The sequence below is a fragment of the Giraffa tippelskirchi genome, chromosome 7, assembly GCF_054371585.1.
Source record: "Giraffa tippelskirchi isolate mGirTip1 chromosome 7, T2T-mGirTip1v1.2.pri, whole genome shotgun sequence".
NCBI classification, from domain to species: Eukaryota; Metazoa; Chordata; class Mammalia; order Artiodactyla; family Giraffidae; genus Giraffa; species Giraffa tippelskirchi.
Genome location: NC_137281.1, coordinates 44227408 through 44246085, shown reverse-complemented (window position 1 = coordinate 44246085; position 18678 = coordinate 44227408). Strand labels below are relative to the sequence as shown.

The 18678-nt window shown below is 45.9% G+C and overlaps 1 protein-coding gene across 2 annotated transcripts in view; it reads right to left on the bottom strand.

Moving 5' to 3' along the window:
- The window catches only part of ABCC11 (ATP binding cassette subfamily C member 11), a 69592-nt gene that overhangs the window by 11454 nt on the left and 39460 nt on the right, over nt 1–18678 (bottom strand). For both annotated transcript variants that reach the window (XM_081507925.1, XM_081507926.1), the window contains exons 18-23: nt 17199–17302; nt 11305–11502; nt 7452–7678; nt 7190–7327; nt 4540–4726; nt 101–190 (exon numbers count right to left, since the gene is read on the bottom strand). In XM_081507925.1, coding sequence (XP_081364051.1) covers nt 101–190; nt 4540–4726; nt 7190–7327; nt 7452–7678; nt 11305–11502; nt 17199–17302 — 944 coding nt within the window. The remainder of the gene's footprint in view (nt 1–100; nt 191–4539; nt 4727–7189; nt 7328–7451; nt 7679–11304; nt 11503–17198; nt 17303–18678) is intronic.

Sequence of the window (18678 nt, the reverse complement as noted above, 5' to 3'; positions counted from 1 at the left end):
CTCCTGGGAAAATCTCAGGGCTCCTGAGGTGCTAGGGCTTGCAGAGGCTGGATGTGAGACTTCCACATCTCCCTGCACAAAGCCCAGACCTGTGTCCCACCTTCATGTACTGCAGGATCCTCTCTGCAGCTGTCAAGTATGCCTCTGCCTCTGAACTAATCCGGACAGTGGCCTGGAAATTGGACGCCACCTGGAACAAAGGAGAAACATCTGAGTAGTAGGCTGTAGGGGTGAGCTCAGGTTCTCACTGCTTCCAAAGGTGGGAAATTGCCATTCCTCCTGAGCAGCTCCTCAAACCAAGACAACTTCCCTTACAGGAAAGGAGCAGGCACCTCTGGTGCCCCGCTGAGCTACTTCTGAGTGTGGCTGCAGCTGTGGTGGGCAGTTGTAGGAGAGAATCCCACCAAGCCTGTTTCACCTCAGGTGCCCTCGGCTTTCTGTTCAAAACCTTTGTCCATACCACAGGAGCCCATTCTGCCCAAGCGCAGCCCAGAAACATGGGCGTTACGGCCCTTAGGAGCAACCTTCTCCTAGCGGGGAAAGGAGCCAGTAGGTAAAGTCTCCCATCTCTCGGCCTTCAGGGACTATCCTGTTAGTTGAGCGATCCTGTTAGTTGGTCATAGAGCAGTGACTCTCAATGACACGCTCCTGCAGTGCAATTCCTCCTTCCCTGTCACATGTTCCTGCTCCTTGGTCCTTCCTAGGGAGCATCTCACAAATAATCTACCTGCATCCGAGTCCTTGTCTCAGGCTCTGCCTTCAGGGAAACCCAGACTAAGAGGAGTCTCGGGAATTCTTAGGAATTGGAGGCACCACAGATGAGGACACAGAGGCCCAGAGAGAGAAAGTGGTACACACAGAATCACCCAGAAGCCAGAGGCAGAGCTAGGATGGGGGCCCCAGTTTTGATGCTCTGCACCCCTCAGGCCCTGCAGAAGGTGCCAGGCAACAACTCCCTTATACAGTCAGTCAACAAACTCTGATGGAGGTGTTGGGCCAGGCTCCGTGCTTAAAGTGCAGCAGACCCAGGCCCTGCCCTCAAGGAGCACCCAGTAGAATGGGGAGAAAGACCAGTCAATAGAGAAGGTGGCATGATGGAGTCAGCACACAGCTCCGTCATGGCCACAGGACAGTCACCAGACGAGGGCCACTGGGTAGGCTTCCTGGAGGGGGTGGCACTGGAGGTATGTTTTTAAGGAGAGGTGGGATTTAGCCAGCTAAACATGGGTGGAGACAAGTGTTCCTAGTAGAAGTACAGCTTTGACAGTAGTAAAATGGCATCATCCATTCAGGGCTCCTCAGGCCATGTGAGTGTGGATAAAGCAAAGGGTATGTGTGGGCTAGGGAGGCCAGGGAGGGAAAACCTGTATAAGTCAGAGAAGAGGCCACCATCATGAAATGACACTGAGCTGGGAAAGGATGCCAGACACAGCTGATTGCCTGTCAACAGCCGATGCCATCTTCCTTCCTTGCTGACACACCTTCTGTTATGTTCAGGTATCTGGCAGCCTGGAAGTCCAGGGAGGCTTGGTTACTTCAAACCAATCATATTAACCCCTATCCTCTCGCCAATGACTGGTTTAGCAGTGAGCTATGACACAATTCCGGCCAATGAAGCACAAGGAAAACTCAGATGTGAGTATTCTAGGGAACGACTCCTTGTTCTTACAAGGGGGCACATGCAAAAAGTTATCTCCTCTCCAACCTTTAGCAGTTTCTAGATGAGGATGAGTTGTTTGGGGCTGCACAGTCATTCTGTGAACTTGAGTAGACAATCCTGGGGATAAAGTCAGACTGCGGATGCCAGAGCAGAAAAATCAAAGATCATGGGTTTATGATAAGCCAGTAAATTAGCCAACAGAGGACAGCCCTACCTCAGCCTTCTGGTCACATCAGATAATAAGTTCCCAGATTGCTAAGGCCATTTTGAATTGGTTATATGACTTGTTTTGGCTTGTAACCAAAAGTATCTCTAATATTTACTAAGAAATCTCTTAGGGCTACAAAGCAACATTGTGTGTGATACCTGCCTCCCAAAGCCTGAATTTCCTCCAGAGTACATGCAGAAGTCCAAGTCTGACCAGAGGAGAGGGTGCATGTGGGGTCTAGGCCCAGATTTAAGGGCCTGGAATGTAGGTCGATGGCTTAGGTCTAGTGCATAAAGAGACAAGGAGTCTCTAGAGGGTCTAACCAAGGTGATGACATGAGGAAACCAGAATTAAAGATCACTCTGGAGTGGGGGCTTCCCAGTAGCTCAGCTAGTAAAGAATCCACCTTCAATGCAGGAGATCTCAGTTCGATTTCTGGGTCAGGAAGTTCCCCTGGAGAAGGGAGAGGCTACCCACTCCAGTATTCTTGGGCTTCCCTTGTGGCTCAGATGGTGAAGAATCCTTCTGCAATGCTGGAGACCGGGGTTTGATCCCTGGGTTGGGAAGATCCCCTGGAGGAGGGCATGACAACCCACTCCAGTATTCTTGCCTGGAGAACCTCCATGGATAGAGGAGCCTGGCAGGCTATAGTCCATGGGGTCTCAAAGAGTCAGACATGACTGAGCAGCTAAACTGAAGAGAGTGGATGGGAAGGGGCTCAGGGATGGGCAAGGCAGCGGGGCTGAGAAGTTGTTACCCAGGATAGAAATTATACACTCAAACAGAACACCAGACATTGAGAAGAAAGGATGAACCTGGGGCCATTCTTAAGTCCTTAGGCCCCCGGGCAGAGCTCCTCCTTGGTGTCCGGTGGTGGGACAACTGATCAACCTTGAGCAAACACCCATATACATGGTGTGCCTGGGAAAGCTAAGCCTCCACCCACTTTTTGCTCCAGCACCAGATAACCTAGGCACAGGGTTCAGCAGGCAGGGGCATCTCTGTCCTTAGTGATGTCCCCTGGACTCCAGTGTGGGGCCTCTCCCCAGAGTTCTGGAAGGCTCGGGGTAATTCTGCAGTGGGCCACATGCGCATGCGCTTGTGTGTGTGCAAGTGTGTGTTTATGTATTTGTGTGTCAGAGAAATCGAGAAAGAGAGAAAAGGGTGTGTCCCACCATGGACAAACCTGTCTCTCAGCAGCTGTGGGAACAGAGGCAAATTAACTGGAAACTCTAGCTTCCTATCTGTAAGCTGGGAACCATAATAGGGAATGCTTATCCAGCATTTATTTATTCTGGGCCAAGGTTTTTAACATGTGTGAACCCTTGAGTTTACATATATTCCTCACAAGTCTATGATTCCAGAACTTTTATTATCTCCCTTTTATAAAAGGAATAAGGAGGGTAACAGACTTCCCCAAAGTCACATAGCTGATAATGGACAGAGCCTGTTGAGAACCTGCACCTTCCAAACCACATGTTCTTAACCACTTGGCCGCATCTCATGGAATGTGGTGACAGTTCAATGGAAGAAGCACAGCAAGTGTCCAGCAGGGCATGGGCTCAGTGCAAGCTCCTCAGCTGCCCACTTATGGCCTGGGGTGGCTGTCTGTGGGCATGAGCACCACACAGCCACCTGCATGGCCTGTGCATCCTCAGAAGAGTCTGCACACGGGCATGGACATGTGGGCACAGCACGCATGAGTGTCTGCCACAGGGCTCAACAAGGAGCAGGAAGGAGCCTCTCTGCACCCAAAAGGATGCCTCAGCATGGGGCACACAAGACCCAAGTCCAGTTAGAGAGAAAGAATGAGAGAGGATGGTTAATGACTACCCCTGTGGGAGAGGGTGCCAATGGAACTGTGCACCCATGGTTTCCTGAGTTTCCTCACTAGCCTCACAGCCCTCCATGGAGAGCCCTTCCCCAGAACTTTGTGGACATAAGCCTTGGCCCTGATTCTGGGCATGGAAGAATTCAGGCCATGAGACATGCAAAGCTTCTTGAGGGGCCCCTCAAGAACCCATTTTAAAAATTAGATTCTAAGACCCCACCCAACCAGGACCTGACTATGAATCACTCCCCTGCGCTCTGGAGCATGGCCCTCCCGTCAGCTCCAAGGGCCCAGCTGAATCAGCCTACGAGGCTGGGCTGAGCACTTAGGTTCAAGTCTATGCACTTTGAAGCCTCACAGGCCTGCCCCAGAGGAGAATTGGGAAACCTACATTTTAAATAGCCTCCCCAGATACCTCAGAAAAGTGACAACTGACTCAGGGTATGTATAGTAAAGTGAAAAAGACACCATAGGAAACCAAGAGGTCAAGAGTCTTGCCCTGGCTCTACTTCTAAAGCTCGGTGTGTTCAGACAACTCCTTCCCCTCTCTGGGCCTCAGTTTCCCCATTTACACAATAGGAAGGTTGGACTCTGCTGCCTCTGGGCTCCTCTTCAATCCCAATAGTCTATGATTCTGTTAAATACATTTCAATACAGGCTTCCCAGTTTGGAAGTGACAAGGAAACAGAGCGAAGCTGCAGATGCAGAAAGCCAAGCATCCTGTTCACAAGTCACAAATGGCCAAAACCCAAAGTGTGATCAAAGTCCCACAGACCACCACCAGCCTCCTTCCTCCCGCCGCCCCCCCCCCACCCCGCTATCTGATAGTCCATCCCTCACCTGCAGGACAAGGCTGATAGCCATGGCTTTGTAGGGATAGGAGACAGAAGAAAAGCCGAAAACCAAAAACAGGGCTACCACCAAGGCCACCAGGTTGGTTATGAGCTCCAGCCTCAAGGCCACCCATCGCGTGGAAGACAGAAACATCAGCAGGTAGTTATTCTGTACATCGGTCAGCTTTTTAAACCTGACAAAGAAAGGACAACATGAAAGTCACATGTGTTTGTCTAACCCAGGGTTTCCTAACACTGGTTGCTTTCTCCAGCATCCAGCTCCCCAGTCTCACCAAAGAACCAACAAAGAAAATTGGAGAGGATTCCTTCCTACTCCTTTCTCAGCCATGGAGTTCACCTGATCCCAGATCTAGGAGTGAGCTCAGACCGATTTAGGCCTATTAGCAGTTCTCTGCCCCTGGCCTCGAAGAATGACTCAGGATGGGTAAGTTACTCTATTGGGCCAACAAGAATGAATAAAAGCCCAGATTTGTGAGTGAGTGAAGGAAAGCAATCCTTTCTTAGTATCTGTCCACCTTGTTCACAGCTCTATCCCCATTGGGTGCTGAGCACCTGGGAGGTTCTCAGTGTTGACTGAATAATCCATTAGTCCTAGTCTCTGCACAGTCCTTAGGTCTCTCCAGTGCCATTGGGAGAGTTGTCACCATGGTTCATCCAATATTTCAGTTAATAGAGCACATACCATCTCCCATGCCCAAATCTTCCCTGGCTTCAAGGCCACCTCAGATGCTGCCTCCTCCCCAAAGCCTTCCCTGATCCCCAGCTGCGGGTTATCACTTTCTCCTCTGAAACGCCAAGTTATTCTATCTGCGTTTCTCCTATTGCATTGTATTCAACACTTGTCTTATCACAAAAAATATACATCTGTGTCCCCTGTCTTCCAGTAGACTGCAAACTTCTTGTAGTTCAGTGCAGACCATGTTTGACTGATGCTTACAAGTAGGTAAGCTTATGTTACATGATTAAACCTCAGCAACAATCATAGGATTTGATTGTTTGTTTCAACAAACATTTAGAAGGCAAATCTATGGGTGTCAATAGTGAAGAAAATTCTTTTATTTAGAAAGCTATTGTTCCTTATTATTTTATTATGTTTAGATATCTGTTTGCAAGTGAAAGAAAAAAACAAATGCAATAAGTATTAATATGGCAATACATCTTCAGTTCAGTTCAGTTCAGTCGCTCAGTCGTGTCCGACTCTTTGCCACCCCGTGAACCGCAGCACACCACGCCTCCCTGTCCATCACCAACTCCCTGAGTCCACCCAAACCCATGTCCATCGAGTCAGTGATGCCATCTAACCATCTCATCCTCTGTCGTCCCCTTCTCCTCCTGCTCTCAATCTTTCCCAGCATCAGGGTCTTTTCCAGTGAGTCAGCTCTTCGCATCAGGTGGCCAAAGTATTGGAGTTTCAGTTTCAACATCAGCCCTTTCAATGAATACCCAGGGCTGATCTCCTTTAGGATGGACTGGTTGGATCTCCTTGCAGTCCAAGGAACTCTCAAGAGTCTTCTCCAACACCACAGTTCAAAAACATCAATTCTTTGGCACTCAGCTGTCTTTATAGTCCAACTCTCACATCCATACATGACCACTGGAAAAACCATAGCCTTGACTAGACGGAACTTTGTTGGCAAAGTAAAGTCTCTGCTTTTTAATATGCTGTCTAAGTCATAACTTTCCTTCCAAGGAGTAAGCGTCTTTTAATTTCATTGCTGCAATCACCATCTGCAGTGATTTTGGAGCCCTGAAAAATAATGTCAGCCACTGTTTCCACTGTTTCCCCATCTGTTTGCCATGAAGTGATGGGACCAAATGCCATGATCTTAGTTTTCTGAATGTTGAGCTTTAAGCCAACTTTTTCACTCTCCTCTTTCACTTTCATCAAGAGGCTCTTTAGTTCTTCTTCACTTTCTGCCATAAGGGTGGTATCACCTGCATATCTGAGGTTATTGATATTTCTCCCGGCAATCTTGATTCCAGCTTGTGCTTCCTCCAGCCCAGCGTTTCTCATGATGTACTCTGCACATAAGTTAAATAAGCAGGGTGACAATATACAGCCTTGACGTACTCCTTTTCCTATTTGGAACCAGTCTGTTGTTCCATGTCCAGTTCTAACTGTTGCTTCCTGACCTGTGTACAGATTTCTCAGGAGGCAGGTCAGGTGGTATGGTATTCCCATCTCTTGAAGAATTTTCCACAGTTTATTGTGACCCACACAGTCAACGGCTTTGGCATAGTCAATAAAGCAGAAATAGATGTTTTTCTGGTATTCTCTTGCTTTTTCGATGATCCATCGGATGTTGGCAATTTGATCTCTGGTTCCTCTGCCTTTTCTAAAACCAGCTTGAATATCTGGAAGTTCACGGTTCTTACCATTCATTGTATTAATATATGTATATAACAGCACAGGTCTTTAAGACTGACAGACATTTTTCATATCACTTACATTTTTTATTCTTATAAGTACCATCTTCCAGATGGGGTTCTGGAGGTGCAGTGAAATAAATGGAATAAAACAATGTTCTCTCTGATTCTTCTGAAGATGATGCTATTTCCAGGTGCTCTGTTTGCTACCTTCCTGTTCCCCACCATTGCCACATTCCCCATCTCCCTCAGAGAGCAGAAGGACTCACTCATTGATGAAGTGTTCAGTTTTTCCATAGACATGGATGGAGCTCAGGCCCTGCAGCGTGGTGAGGATGTGGGAAAACAAAGGCGAGCAGCTGTAATTCTTCAGTCTCTTGAACACATTGATGGCCCTCTTGAACATCCTGCATTGAGAACGGAAGTGAGTGACCTGGGCCATCCACCTATGACACCCTCCAGCTCTATGTCGGTCCTAGACTCATATCTCAAGTCACAAACCTCATTCACAAGCAAAAAGAACCCACTCACCTAAAATAAACGAGGCAAACAGAGAAGACGATGACTCCCACCAGCAGGATATAGGGAGTTAGGAAACTGATTGTCAAGAGGATGATGATCACCACCAAAGACAGGAGCAGAGACTGTTCAGCCATGATGGGCAAGAACTGATCCAATTCATCCATGTCCCCTGCAAAGCAGTTCAGGAGGCGGCCGGTTGGTGTTGTGTCAAAGAACTGCATGGGGCAGCGGGACACCTATGAGAACAAAAGCAACCCAGATCACAAGGCTGTCTGCACGCCTTGGTGGGGGCTTGATGAAGATGCCAGGTATCCTCAAGCTCTGCAAGATGTACAGAATGCAGACTAAAGGATATCGAGGGAAGGCAACGTGGAGCACTGCTTAAAGGCAGAGGCTCCAGAGTCAATTTGCCTGGACTTTAGGGCTGCCCCAGTCTTCCACCTACTGCTCTGGGACTGCAGGCAAGTTACATATAAACTCTCTGAGTCTCAGGGTCCTCATCTGTAAAATGCGGATGATAATGATGCTTCAGAATTGTGATGAGGATTGTACAACTCTGCAAATATACTAAAATATACCATTTAAAAGGGTATATTGGGACCTCCCTGGTGGTCCAGTGGTTAACAATCTGCCTGTCAATGTAGGGGACACGGGTTCAATACTGGGTCTGGAAAGATGCCACACACCTCAGAGCAACTAAGCCCATACACCACTACTACTAAGCCCCCACTCTAGAGCCAGTGCTCTGCAACAAGCAAATTCACTGCAATGAGAAGCTTGTACACCACAACAAAGAGTTGCCCCCGGTCACTGGAACTGAAGAAAACCTGCACAGAAATAAGTAAATAAATAAAATTATAAAGGGTATATGCAGGTTCGATCCCTGGGTCAGGAAGATCCCCTGGAGAAGGGAATGGCAACCCACTCCAGTATTTTTGCCTGGAAAATCCCATGAATAGAAAAGCCTGGTGGGCTAGAGTCCATGCAGTTGCAGAGAGTCAGACACAACTGAGCAACCAATACATTAATATAATTATTTGAGTCATGAAGTGGCTCTTACAGTAGCCCTCATGGCAAATGTCTGGATCTTGCTGATAAATATAGTTTGCTTGCTGTCTAAGGTAGGAGGTCATCATCATCAAGCAATCGCTCGGTTGTGTCTGACTCTTTGCAACCCCATGGTCTGCCAGGTTCCTCTGTCCATGGAATTCTCCAGGCAAGAATACTGGAGTGGGTTGCCAGTTCCTTCTCCAGGGGATCTTCCCGACCCAGGGACTGAACCCAGGTCTCTCTCATTGCAGGCAGATTCTTTACCATCTGAGCCACCAGGGAAGCCCAAGGTAGGAGGTGGGGAGAAGCAAACATCAGAGGGGCAGACTGTGAGATCCTTGCTTTCTTCTTCTGCTTCTAAATTGTCTTTAATTTTATCTCCAGAATCTTTTGTTAAATACACGAGCTGGAGCAAAAAGAATAGTCACAATCACTGACAAATAAAAGACTAAAGCAATCACCCTCTTAGGACACTGAGCACTTTTGGGGGGTGAGGGGCTAGAGGGGCAGGACTCAGCTCAGCTGTGGCATGAAAGGGGTCTTTGTGAGAGCCCATGCTCACTAGGGATTCAAAGTATATGGTGGGGACACAGGGTCAGGATCTCTGGTTGCCTCCTTAAGTAGCAAAATAATCTGGTTCTAGTTTTGTTTTTATATTTGTTGATTTTATAGCTGAGCCAATTTTTTCAGAGATTTTTTCCTTTACTTGTGATTACTCAAAACTACATGGCAAATATAAGATCAATAAAGCCATAAAAGGGTGAGCAAAAGGAAAATGTTTAAAATATAAAATGTATTTTCTAATGAAAAAAACTCAAACATTTCTCAAAGTTAAAATATAGAATATAACTTTGAGAAGGCCTGGGCACTAGGTATTTCTAGAATCTGGGAATGTGGAGTCAGAAACTTAGAGACCAGCTAGCTGGTGCCACCACCACAGATTAGGTGGTAAGGACTGCCAGGCCTTGGGGTAAAGTTTCCCTCTCCTGCCTTCTGGCTCATCAAACCAGTTGCTTTATCTGAGATATTGGGAAATGCCTTGGCCTCACCCTCCTAAATTAAAACACAATTTGTGGGACTTCCCTGATGATCTAGTGGTTGAGATTTTGCCTTCCATTGCAGGGGGCGCTGGTTTGATCCCTGGTCAGGGAACTAAGATCCCATATGCCTCGCGGCCAAAAAAACAAAACATACTGTAACAAATTCAATAAAGATATTTAAAACTATGGCCCACATCAAAAAAATATTTTAAAAAATTTCATTGAATCTACAAGGAATGGTGGGTGCCCTCATTGCCTCCCGAGAATCCCTCTGAGAAGCCCCTCTCTATGGTTCTCAGCTCCAGTCTTCCTGAGCTCCATGAAGCTCCCTGCAAATGTTCAGCTTCTGCTCACCTCTTAATCTTGAACTGGTGAGATCTCATTCATCCTCAGATCTTAGCATAAAGGTCACTTCCTCCAAGAAGCCTTCTTGGACTCCCACCTTCCTTCCACCAGCCCCATGCTTGGGTCAGGTGTGTCTTGTTCTTATGGTCCTGTGTGCCCCCACCCCACGGTTAACTCTGCACATCATATTACAACAGATTATTTTCCTGTCCATCTCCCTCCTTAGGCTATAGGCTAAGATGACCCAAACCACATCTGCATTGTTCACTTACCACTGTGAACCCAGTGCCTACCCCAGAGCCTGGCACCCAGCAATATTCGATAAGTGAAAGACAGAAAGGACATTTCCAAGAGGTAGTGTGATACTATAGATAACTTGGCATTCTAGCCATAACATACATTCTAACCATAACACATATGGGGTTTCAGTTTTCTCATATGTAAGATAAGGATAAAATACCTACTTCAAAAGGAACTTAAGGAAATCAGAAGCAACTCTTTATGTGACTGTGCTCAGCCAACAGAGGCCAGCATTGATAGCTGAGGGTTGACCCTCTAGGAAGGGGCATTAAACATTTAGTATCATGCTTCTAGTCGTGGGAGAGTTTCAATGAACCTATCTCATTCTCTGGCCTGCTCCCACCCAGTTAGTGACCCAATGTAAACTTACAACTGCTGCTGCTGCTGCTGCTAAGTCGCTTCAGTCGTGTCCAACTCTGTGCGACCCCATAGACGGCAGCCCACCGGGCTCCCCCGTCCCTGGGATTCTCCAGGCAAGAATACTGGAGTGGGCTGCCATTTCCTTCTCCAATGCATGAAAGTGAAAAGTGAAAGTGAAGCCGCTCAGTCGTGTCCGACCCCTAGCGACCCCATAGACTGCAGCCTACTAGGCTCCTCCGTCCATGGGATTTTCCAGGCAAGAGTACTGGAGTGGGGTGCCATTGCTTTCTCCGAAACTTACAACTATATGACATTATATCCTCCAAACCATGGAAACGGCAAAAAAGATCAGTAGTTTTCAGAGGTCTAGGGGAGGGATATATATAGGCTGAACAAAGGGGATTTTTAGGGCAGTGTGACTATTCTGTATGATACTTGATGGTAGATGCATGCCAGTATACGTTTGTCAAAACCCATAGAAGGTACAACACAAGGAGTGAACCTTAATGCAAACTATGGACTTTGATCGATAATAATAATGTATCAATGTTGACTCATCAACTGTAACAGATGTCCCCCAGTAATGCAAGCTATTAATAATAGGAGAAACTGAGGTTGTGGTGAAGGGTAAAAGTGAAGCCTATATTTTCTGCTCAATTTTTCTCTTAACCAAAAACTACTCAAAAAATAAAGTCTAATAATTAGAAAAAAGAGTTGAGCAAGGTCAAGGCTCAGCCTGTGGCCATGCCCAGTGCCCAGGCCCATACCTTGTTGAAGAGCTTGTCGTGCAATGCTGTGGGTGCCTTCCCAATCACCTTGGTGAAAACCACTGAGAGGCAGATGCCCAGGAAGATTGTAAACAGGCTGCTGAGGCCAAACGTCAGTTGGTAAAAAGGCAGCTGAGGATTGTCCAGTATGTTACCTGGGTCTGCCACGGTCCAGTTGCTCTCTTGACTGCTATTAGTCTTCAAGAAAGGACAGGGAGTATGGTATGATAAGAAATATGCTTCATCTTTGTCCCCAATTCTTGACACACAAGTCCTAAAATCCTTGCAGTTTCCTAGGTGATGGGGGTGCTTGGGGCGTAATTTGTGGTAATATTTGGCCTTTGACTCTGGTTTCTGACACGAGTGCTTCTAAGATCTTTGGGGCCTCTGGAACAATGAGAGAGTCTTTTGTAGCTAATGAGATGACTAGGGGCTGGGAACTCCTAAATAGCTTCAGGATTGGGGCTGGTCACCAGAAAGACCAAGTCATGAGTCCAAGCTTGGAACTTTCAGCCCTAGTCCCATCTTCTGGAAATGGAAAGAAGCTGGAATTTTAGTTTATGATCCATCATGTCTACATGTTGAAGTGAAAGTCGCTCAGTCGTGTCTGACTCTTTGCAACCCCATGGACAATACAGTCCATGGAATTCTCCAGGCCAGAATAGTGGAGTGGGTAGCCTTTCCCTTCTCCAAGGGATCTTCCCAACCCAGGGATCAAACCAGAGTCTCCCACATTGCAAGCAGATTCTTTACCAGCTGGGCCACAAGAGAAGCCCAAGAATACTGGAGTAGGTGGCCTATCCCTTCTCCAGTGGATCTTCGCAAACCAGGAATCAAACCGGGATCTCCTATTTTGCAGGCCGATTCTTTAAAACTGAGCCGCATGTTGAAGCCACCATAAAAATCCCTAAAGCATGGCCTTCAGAGAGCTTCCAGGTTGGTGAACACATCCATGTGCTAGAAGGGTGGTGTACCCCAACTCCATGGAAACAGAAGCTCCTGCACTTTGGACCCTTCTGTACCTCACCCTATATATATGTTTTCCTCTGGCTCTGCATCTGCATCATTTACTATATCCCTTATTTAAAAACTGATAAAAGTATTTCCCTAAGTTCTGTGAGCCATTATAGAAAATTATCAAACCCAAAGAGGGAGTCATGGGGATCCCCAATTTATAGCTGATTCATCAGAACTACAAAAACAACAGAATGATCTCTTCATTTCCAAGGCAAACCATTCAATTAGGACAGTAATCCAAGTTTATGCCCCAACCACTAATGCAGAAGAAGCTGAAGTTGCAACAGTTATATGAAGACCTATAAGACCTTCTAGAACTAACACCCAAAAAAGATGTCCTTTTCATCATAGGGGACTGGAATGCAAAAGTAGGAAGTCAAGACTTCCTGGACTAACAGGCAAATTTGGCCTTGGAGTACAAAATGAAGCAGGGCAAAGGCTAATAGAGTTTCGCCAAGAGAACACACTCATCATAGCAAACACCCTCTACCAACAACACAAGAGAAGACTCTACACATGGACATCACCAGATGGTCAGCACCAAAATCAGATTGATTATATTCTTTGCAGCCAAAGATGGAGAAGCTCTACACAGTCAGCAAAAACAAGACCGGGAGCTGACTGTGGCTCAGATCACGAACTCTTTATTGCCAAATTCAGACTTAAATTGAAGAAAGTAGGGAAAACCACTAGACCATTCAGGTATGACCTAAATCAAATCTTTTGTGATTATACAGTGGAAGTGACAAATAAATTCAAGGGATTAGATCTGATAGAGTGCCTGAAGAACTACGGACAGAGGTTCATGACATTGTACAGGAGGCAGTCATTAAGATCATCCCCAAGAAAAAGAAATATAAAAAGGCAAAATAGTTGTCTGAGGAAGACTTACAAATAGCTGAGAAAAGAAGAGAAGCTAAAGGCAAAGGAGAAAAGAAAAGATATACCCATCAGAATGCAGAGTTCCTAAGAAGAGCAAGGAGAGATAAGAAAGCCTTCTTCAGCGATCAGTGCAAAGAAATAGAGGAAAACAATAGAATGGGAAAAACTAGAGATCTCTTCAAGAAAATTAGAGATACCCACTGAACATTTCATGTAAAGATGGGCACAATAAAGGACAGATAAAATGGTCACAATAAATGGTATGGACCTAACAGAAGCAGAAGATATTAAGAAGAGGTGGTAAGAATACATAGAAGAATGTACAAAAAAGATCTTAATGACTCAGATAACCACAATGGTGTGATCACTCACCTAGAGCCAGACATCCTGGAATATGAAGTCAAGTGGGCCTTAGGAAGCATCACTATGAACAAAGCTAGTGGAGGCGATGGAATTCCAGTTGAGCTATTTCAAATCCTAAGAGATGATGCTGTGAAAGTGCTGCACTCAATATGCCAGCAAATTTGGAAAACTCAGCAGTGGCCACAGGACTGGAAATGGTCAGTTTTCATTCCAATCCCAAAGAAATGCAATGCCAAAGGATGTTCAAACTACTGCACAACTGTACTCATCACATGCACTAGCAAAGTAATTCTCAAAATTCTCCAAGCCAGGCTTCAACAGTACACGAACCGTGAACTTCCAGATGTTCAAGCTCGATATAGAAAAGGCAGAGGAATCAGAGATCAAACTGCCAACATCTGTTGGATCACAGAAAAAGCAAGAGAATTCCAGAAAAACATCTGCTTTATTGACTACGCTAAAGCCTTTGACTGTGTGCATTACAAGAAACTGGAAAATTCTTAAAGAGATGAGAATACCAGACCACCTTACCTGCCTCCTGAGAAATCTGTATGTAGGTTAAGAGGCAACAGTTAGAACTGGACATGGAACAACAGACTGGTTCCAAATTGGGAAAGGAGTACATTAAGGCTGTATATTGTCACCCTGCTTATTTAATGTATATGCAGAGTACATCATGCAAAATGCCAGGCTAGATGAAGCACAATCTGGAATCAAGATTGCTGGGAGATATATCAATAACCTCAGATATGCAGATGACATCACCTTTATGGCAGAAAGGGAAGAAGAACTAAAGAACCTCTTGATGAAAGTGAAAGAGGAGAGTGAAAAAGCTAGCTTAAAACTCAACATTCAAAAAACAAAGATCATGGCATCTGGTCCCATCACTTCATGACAAATAGATGGGGAAACAATGGAAACAGTGAGAAACTTTACTTTCTTGGGCTCCAAAATCACTGCAGATGGTGACTGCAGCCATGAAATTAATTAAGATGCTTGCTTCTTGGAAGAAAAGCTATGACCAACTTAAACAGCATATTAAAAAGCAGAGACATTACTTTGCCAACAAAGGTCTGTCTAATCAAAGCTATGGTTTTTCCAGTAGTCATGATGGATGTGAGAGTTGGACTACAAAGAAAGCTGTGTGCTAAAGAATTGATGCATTTGAACTGTGGTGTTGGAGAAGACTCTTGAGAGCCCCTTGGTCAGCAGGGAGATCAAACCAGTCAATCCTAAAGGAAATCAGTCCTGAATATTCATTGGAAGGACTGATGCTGAAGCTGAAACTCCAATACTTTGGAAAAGACCCTGATGTTGGGGAAGATTGAAGGCAGGAGGAGAAGGGGATGACAGAGGATGAGATGATTGGATGGCATCACTGACTCGATGGACATGAGTTTGAGCAAGCTCTGGGAGTTGGTGAAGGACAAGGAAGCCTGGTGTACTGCAGTCCTTGAGGTTGCAAACAGTCAGACATGACTGAGCGACTGAACTGAACAAAACGTCTAGACTTGTAATTGGCACATAAGCAGTCTTACGAGACTGAACCCTTAACCTGTGAGGTGTTGCTAACTCTGGATAGGTAGTATCAAAATGGAATTGAATTGTAGTACACCCAACGAGTGTCCAGGGAGTTGGAGAACTGGTTGATATAGAGAGGGAAAAAAAACCCCTGCACTTTGGGTATCAGAGACATTATGTGTGGAGAGAGGAAAACTGTGAGTTTTCTTTTTTAGAGGTTCGACCATCTGAGTTCAGAGTGAAATTCAACAGGGAGAAAAATCTGTCTTCCTGGGGCTACAGAAGACTCAGCAGCTAGTAGATGTTGAAACTATATGTTAAAACCTTCCTGCTCAGTGCTCTCACTTTTCTCTTCTCCCTCCCCTCTGCCTGTGCTGATCCCCTGAACCACTACAGCATCAGTCTCAGTGGCCTGTCTCCTTGATCCAGCTCTTGCCTCCACTCCATTGCCTGTTCTACCCTGATTGTTCCAAACTCAACTCCACTGCCTTAGGACTTCCATGCATCCCTTCCTCAATGCATCTTTGTCCTAGGGCAGCCTGCTGTCTGATATAAGCCTCTTCTCTTCTGGCAGGGTAGAAAATGGCTTGATAAATTGCTTCACTCTATGCTGTTAGAAATCTGCACTAGATGTTCATCTAACATCACCTCTGCCTCTATCCACACTCTCCATCGTGATTCAGGGAAGAGCTTGAGAACTGTTTCTCAGACTCCTTGCCAGCATGGTCTTAGGTTAGATTCTACCAAAGAGAGGCACTCACAGGAAATCTAAAGGCTGAAAGAGAAGCCATTATACTTTGGTGGCAATTGTGGACAGGTGCATGAAGTGTGGAGTTTGGCCAGTGGTTAGCAGGCATCCTTCCAAGGATCAGCCCATTTAGTGCCACCAGCTGCTAAAATTCCTGGAGCCTGCTTTCCCTCTCTCCTCCAGCCCTTCCAGTGGCTGTGTAGCCTCTAACTTGTGTATTAAGTCTGTGGAAGCTGTAAATATTTCAAGTGGCTCCTGCTTTCCTGACCAAACTCCGTCTGAAACATGACTCGAAAGTTAACCAAATAGAGTGTTTGAAAAACACGGCCTAGATTCAGAGCACAGAGTTCAAGGCACATTGACGTCTCAGGGCAGGCTCCTTCTCCTCTCTAAGAATAATTTCTGCAAATATAAAATGGGGACAGTGATACCTACCTCAGAATGAGGTTGGGAAGATTAATGAATTAACCTGGCACATAATGGCTGAGAGCTCCAATACCCTCAACACGAACAACCCTGTCCAAACTCCTGCACTAAAAGACTTGACTAAACTCTAGTGTGGCTCCTAGAGGCTAAGGCATGTCCCTTGGAGGACCCCAGCTCATCCCACCTTCATTAAAGTGCCTCTGCCAGGAAAACTTACTGTTTGTTCCAGCCTGCACCTGAACAGGCCCCTGATCTCTCTTCCTCGAAGCACTTACTAAGAAGCACTCACAGCTGTGACTGTGTATCTCTTGCAACTCAGAAGTAACTTTCTTAAAGACCTGAGAATGATTCCTTTAAAATATAACCCTCAGAAAGGACAGAGCCTCTGTCCCCCACTCTCTGCGGGAGGAGAAAGCTGGCTGCAGACACTGATGGCTTAACTGTACTGACACTCACCAGCCTTTTGTACTTTTTCATTCTCTGACCCAGCAGAGCCCCTGCTTTCCCTCCTCTCTCATTCTCCCTTTCAAAAGCCCAGATCACTTCTGTGCAAGTCATACTGGAGCTCAGCTCTTTCCCTGTTGTCAGGAGTGATGGATAAAACTTCTTTTCCCTTCTCTAACTCATATTAGAGCAGACTGTAAAGCATTCTTGGTGTAAAGAGCTGTTTGGGGACAGAAACCTCTTGGTTTTGTTCCTAGGAGACTGTACAGGTGACCTCTTGCTCTGTGAACACAGGATGCCCAGCTGGGAGGGAGCTCCAGAGTTTTGGCTCCCAACGGTTCCCTCTAAGGCCCCTTTCATCAGCGTGGCAAGGGCAGGTACTGGGCTTTCCATGGGCTTCTCTAACCCATGCCCATTGGGCCCCAAGGAATAAGGAGGTCCCCCATTCCACCCAGGTCCACAGAAATGCACCCCACCCCCACATGGCACTCACCCCTGAGCCCTGCCCCAGCCAATAGCTCAGCCACCAGAAGTTGAACACCATGAAGAAGACCATCAGCATCATGAGAAGGAAAACCATGCCGCAGACCAAGTAACCTGGGGAGAGAGAGGAACATGACACACAGGTGCCAAAAGAAGGTGCATGGCCACACCAGGCCCTAGAAGACTAGAAAGAGCTAGGTTCCAAGATTAGAAAGCCCTGGGTTCAAATCCTGGCTCAAACTACTTACAAGCTTTGTGAGCCTGGGTGAGGGACCAAATGTCAGTGACATTCCACTTCCTTACATACAAGATGGTGATGGTAGTCCTGCCAGCCTCAAGGCGCTGCTCTAAAGATGCTATGAGGTAAAATGTGTCAAGTATCCAGCCCAGTGCCTGGTTATGTGAGCAGTGTAAGTCCTGAGGGTTCAACATTCAAAATAACAATAGCTACCTTTCACTATTATATACCAAGTGCCAGGTAGAGTACTAAATATATGAATTATTTTTGAATTCAGAATGCTAATCGCCAAGTCTCCAAGGGAGGAAGTAACTTGCCCAAAGTCATAGAGCTGGTGAGTGGTGAAGCCAAGGATGGGAAAACCTAGGGTACATGCCTTCCTTTCCCATCTACCTCTTGCCCTGGCACTCTGCCCACCTATTCAGTCTGTGCCCCATGCCCATACTCTTTTTCTTGAATTCTTCCTTAAGCTCTACGCAAGGGCCAGCTCTCTTTGATGACATCTGAGACCATGCTTGGTCCCAGAGATCCATCTGTCTTGCTACCGGTGGATGAATGTTTTAATTCTCCAGTTAGATTACAGGGTAGGTTCTCAGGCAACTTTATACACCCTCCCCTCCAGAACTCAGCAAGAGCCTGGTTCATAATAGGTACTTCCTAAATACAGATCAATTGGTTTTTTGGTTCATTCATTGCATTTCACAAGTATTTGCTGCTCCCCTGCTCTGGTCAGACCCTGTGTTACATCTTTTAAGGATGCTCACAGTGGAAGGGGTGAGGATGGTAATCTCCTATGCACAGCCTACCTCTTCCTCCCTAGACAGGTAGACAGAAGACATACTTTGTGCAGGGTTAGATTCCAAAATCAACAAAGAATAAAAAGTTGGCATGGAGTCAAAATTACTCTCAAAAATTAAGTTACTCAAAACCACAGTAGCGTATACTTGGTTTCATGTCTACAATGTTGTACAGTTATATATGTGTGAATTTGGTGACATACACCATTAAATAAAGCAGAAGCTTTGAAACTTTTTATTGCCATCCACCTTCAGATGTACAGTCTAATACATAATAAAATGAAAGCTTCACCAACATCACTTCTACTCTACTCTAGTCACATTTCTATTCTCATTGCTACTTACGACCCACTCAGTTGATTTCACAACCCACTAGTGGGCTAGGACCTGCAGTATGAAAAACACTGAGATAAAGAGTACTGTGGCATTCTTTATTTCACTAAAAATATTAATGA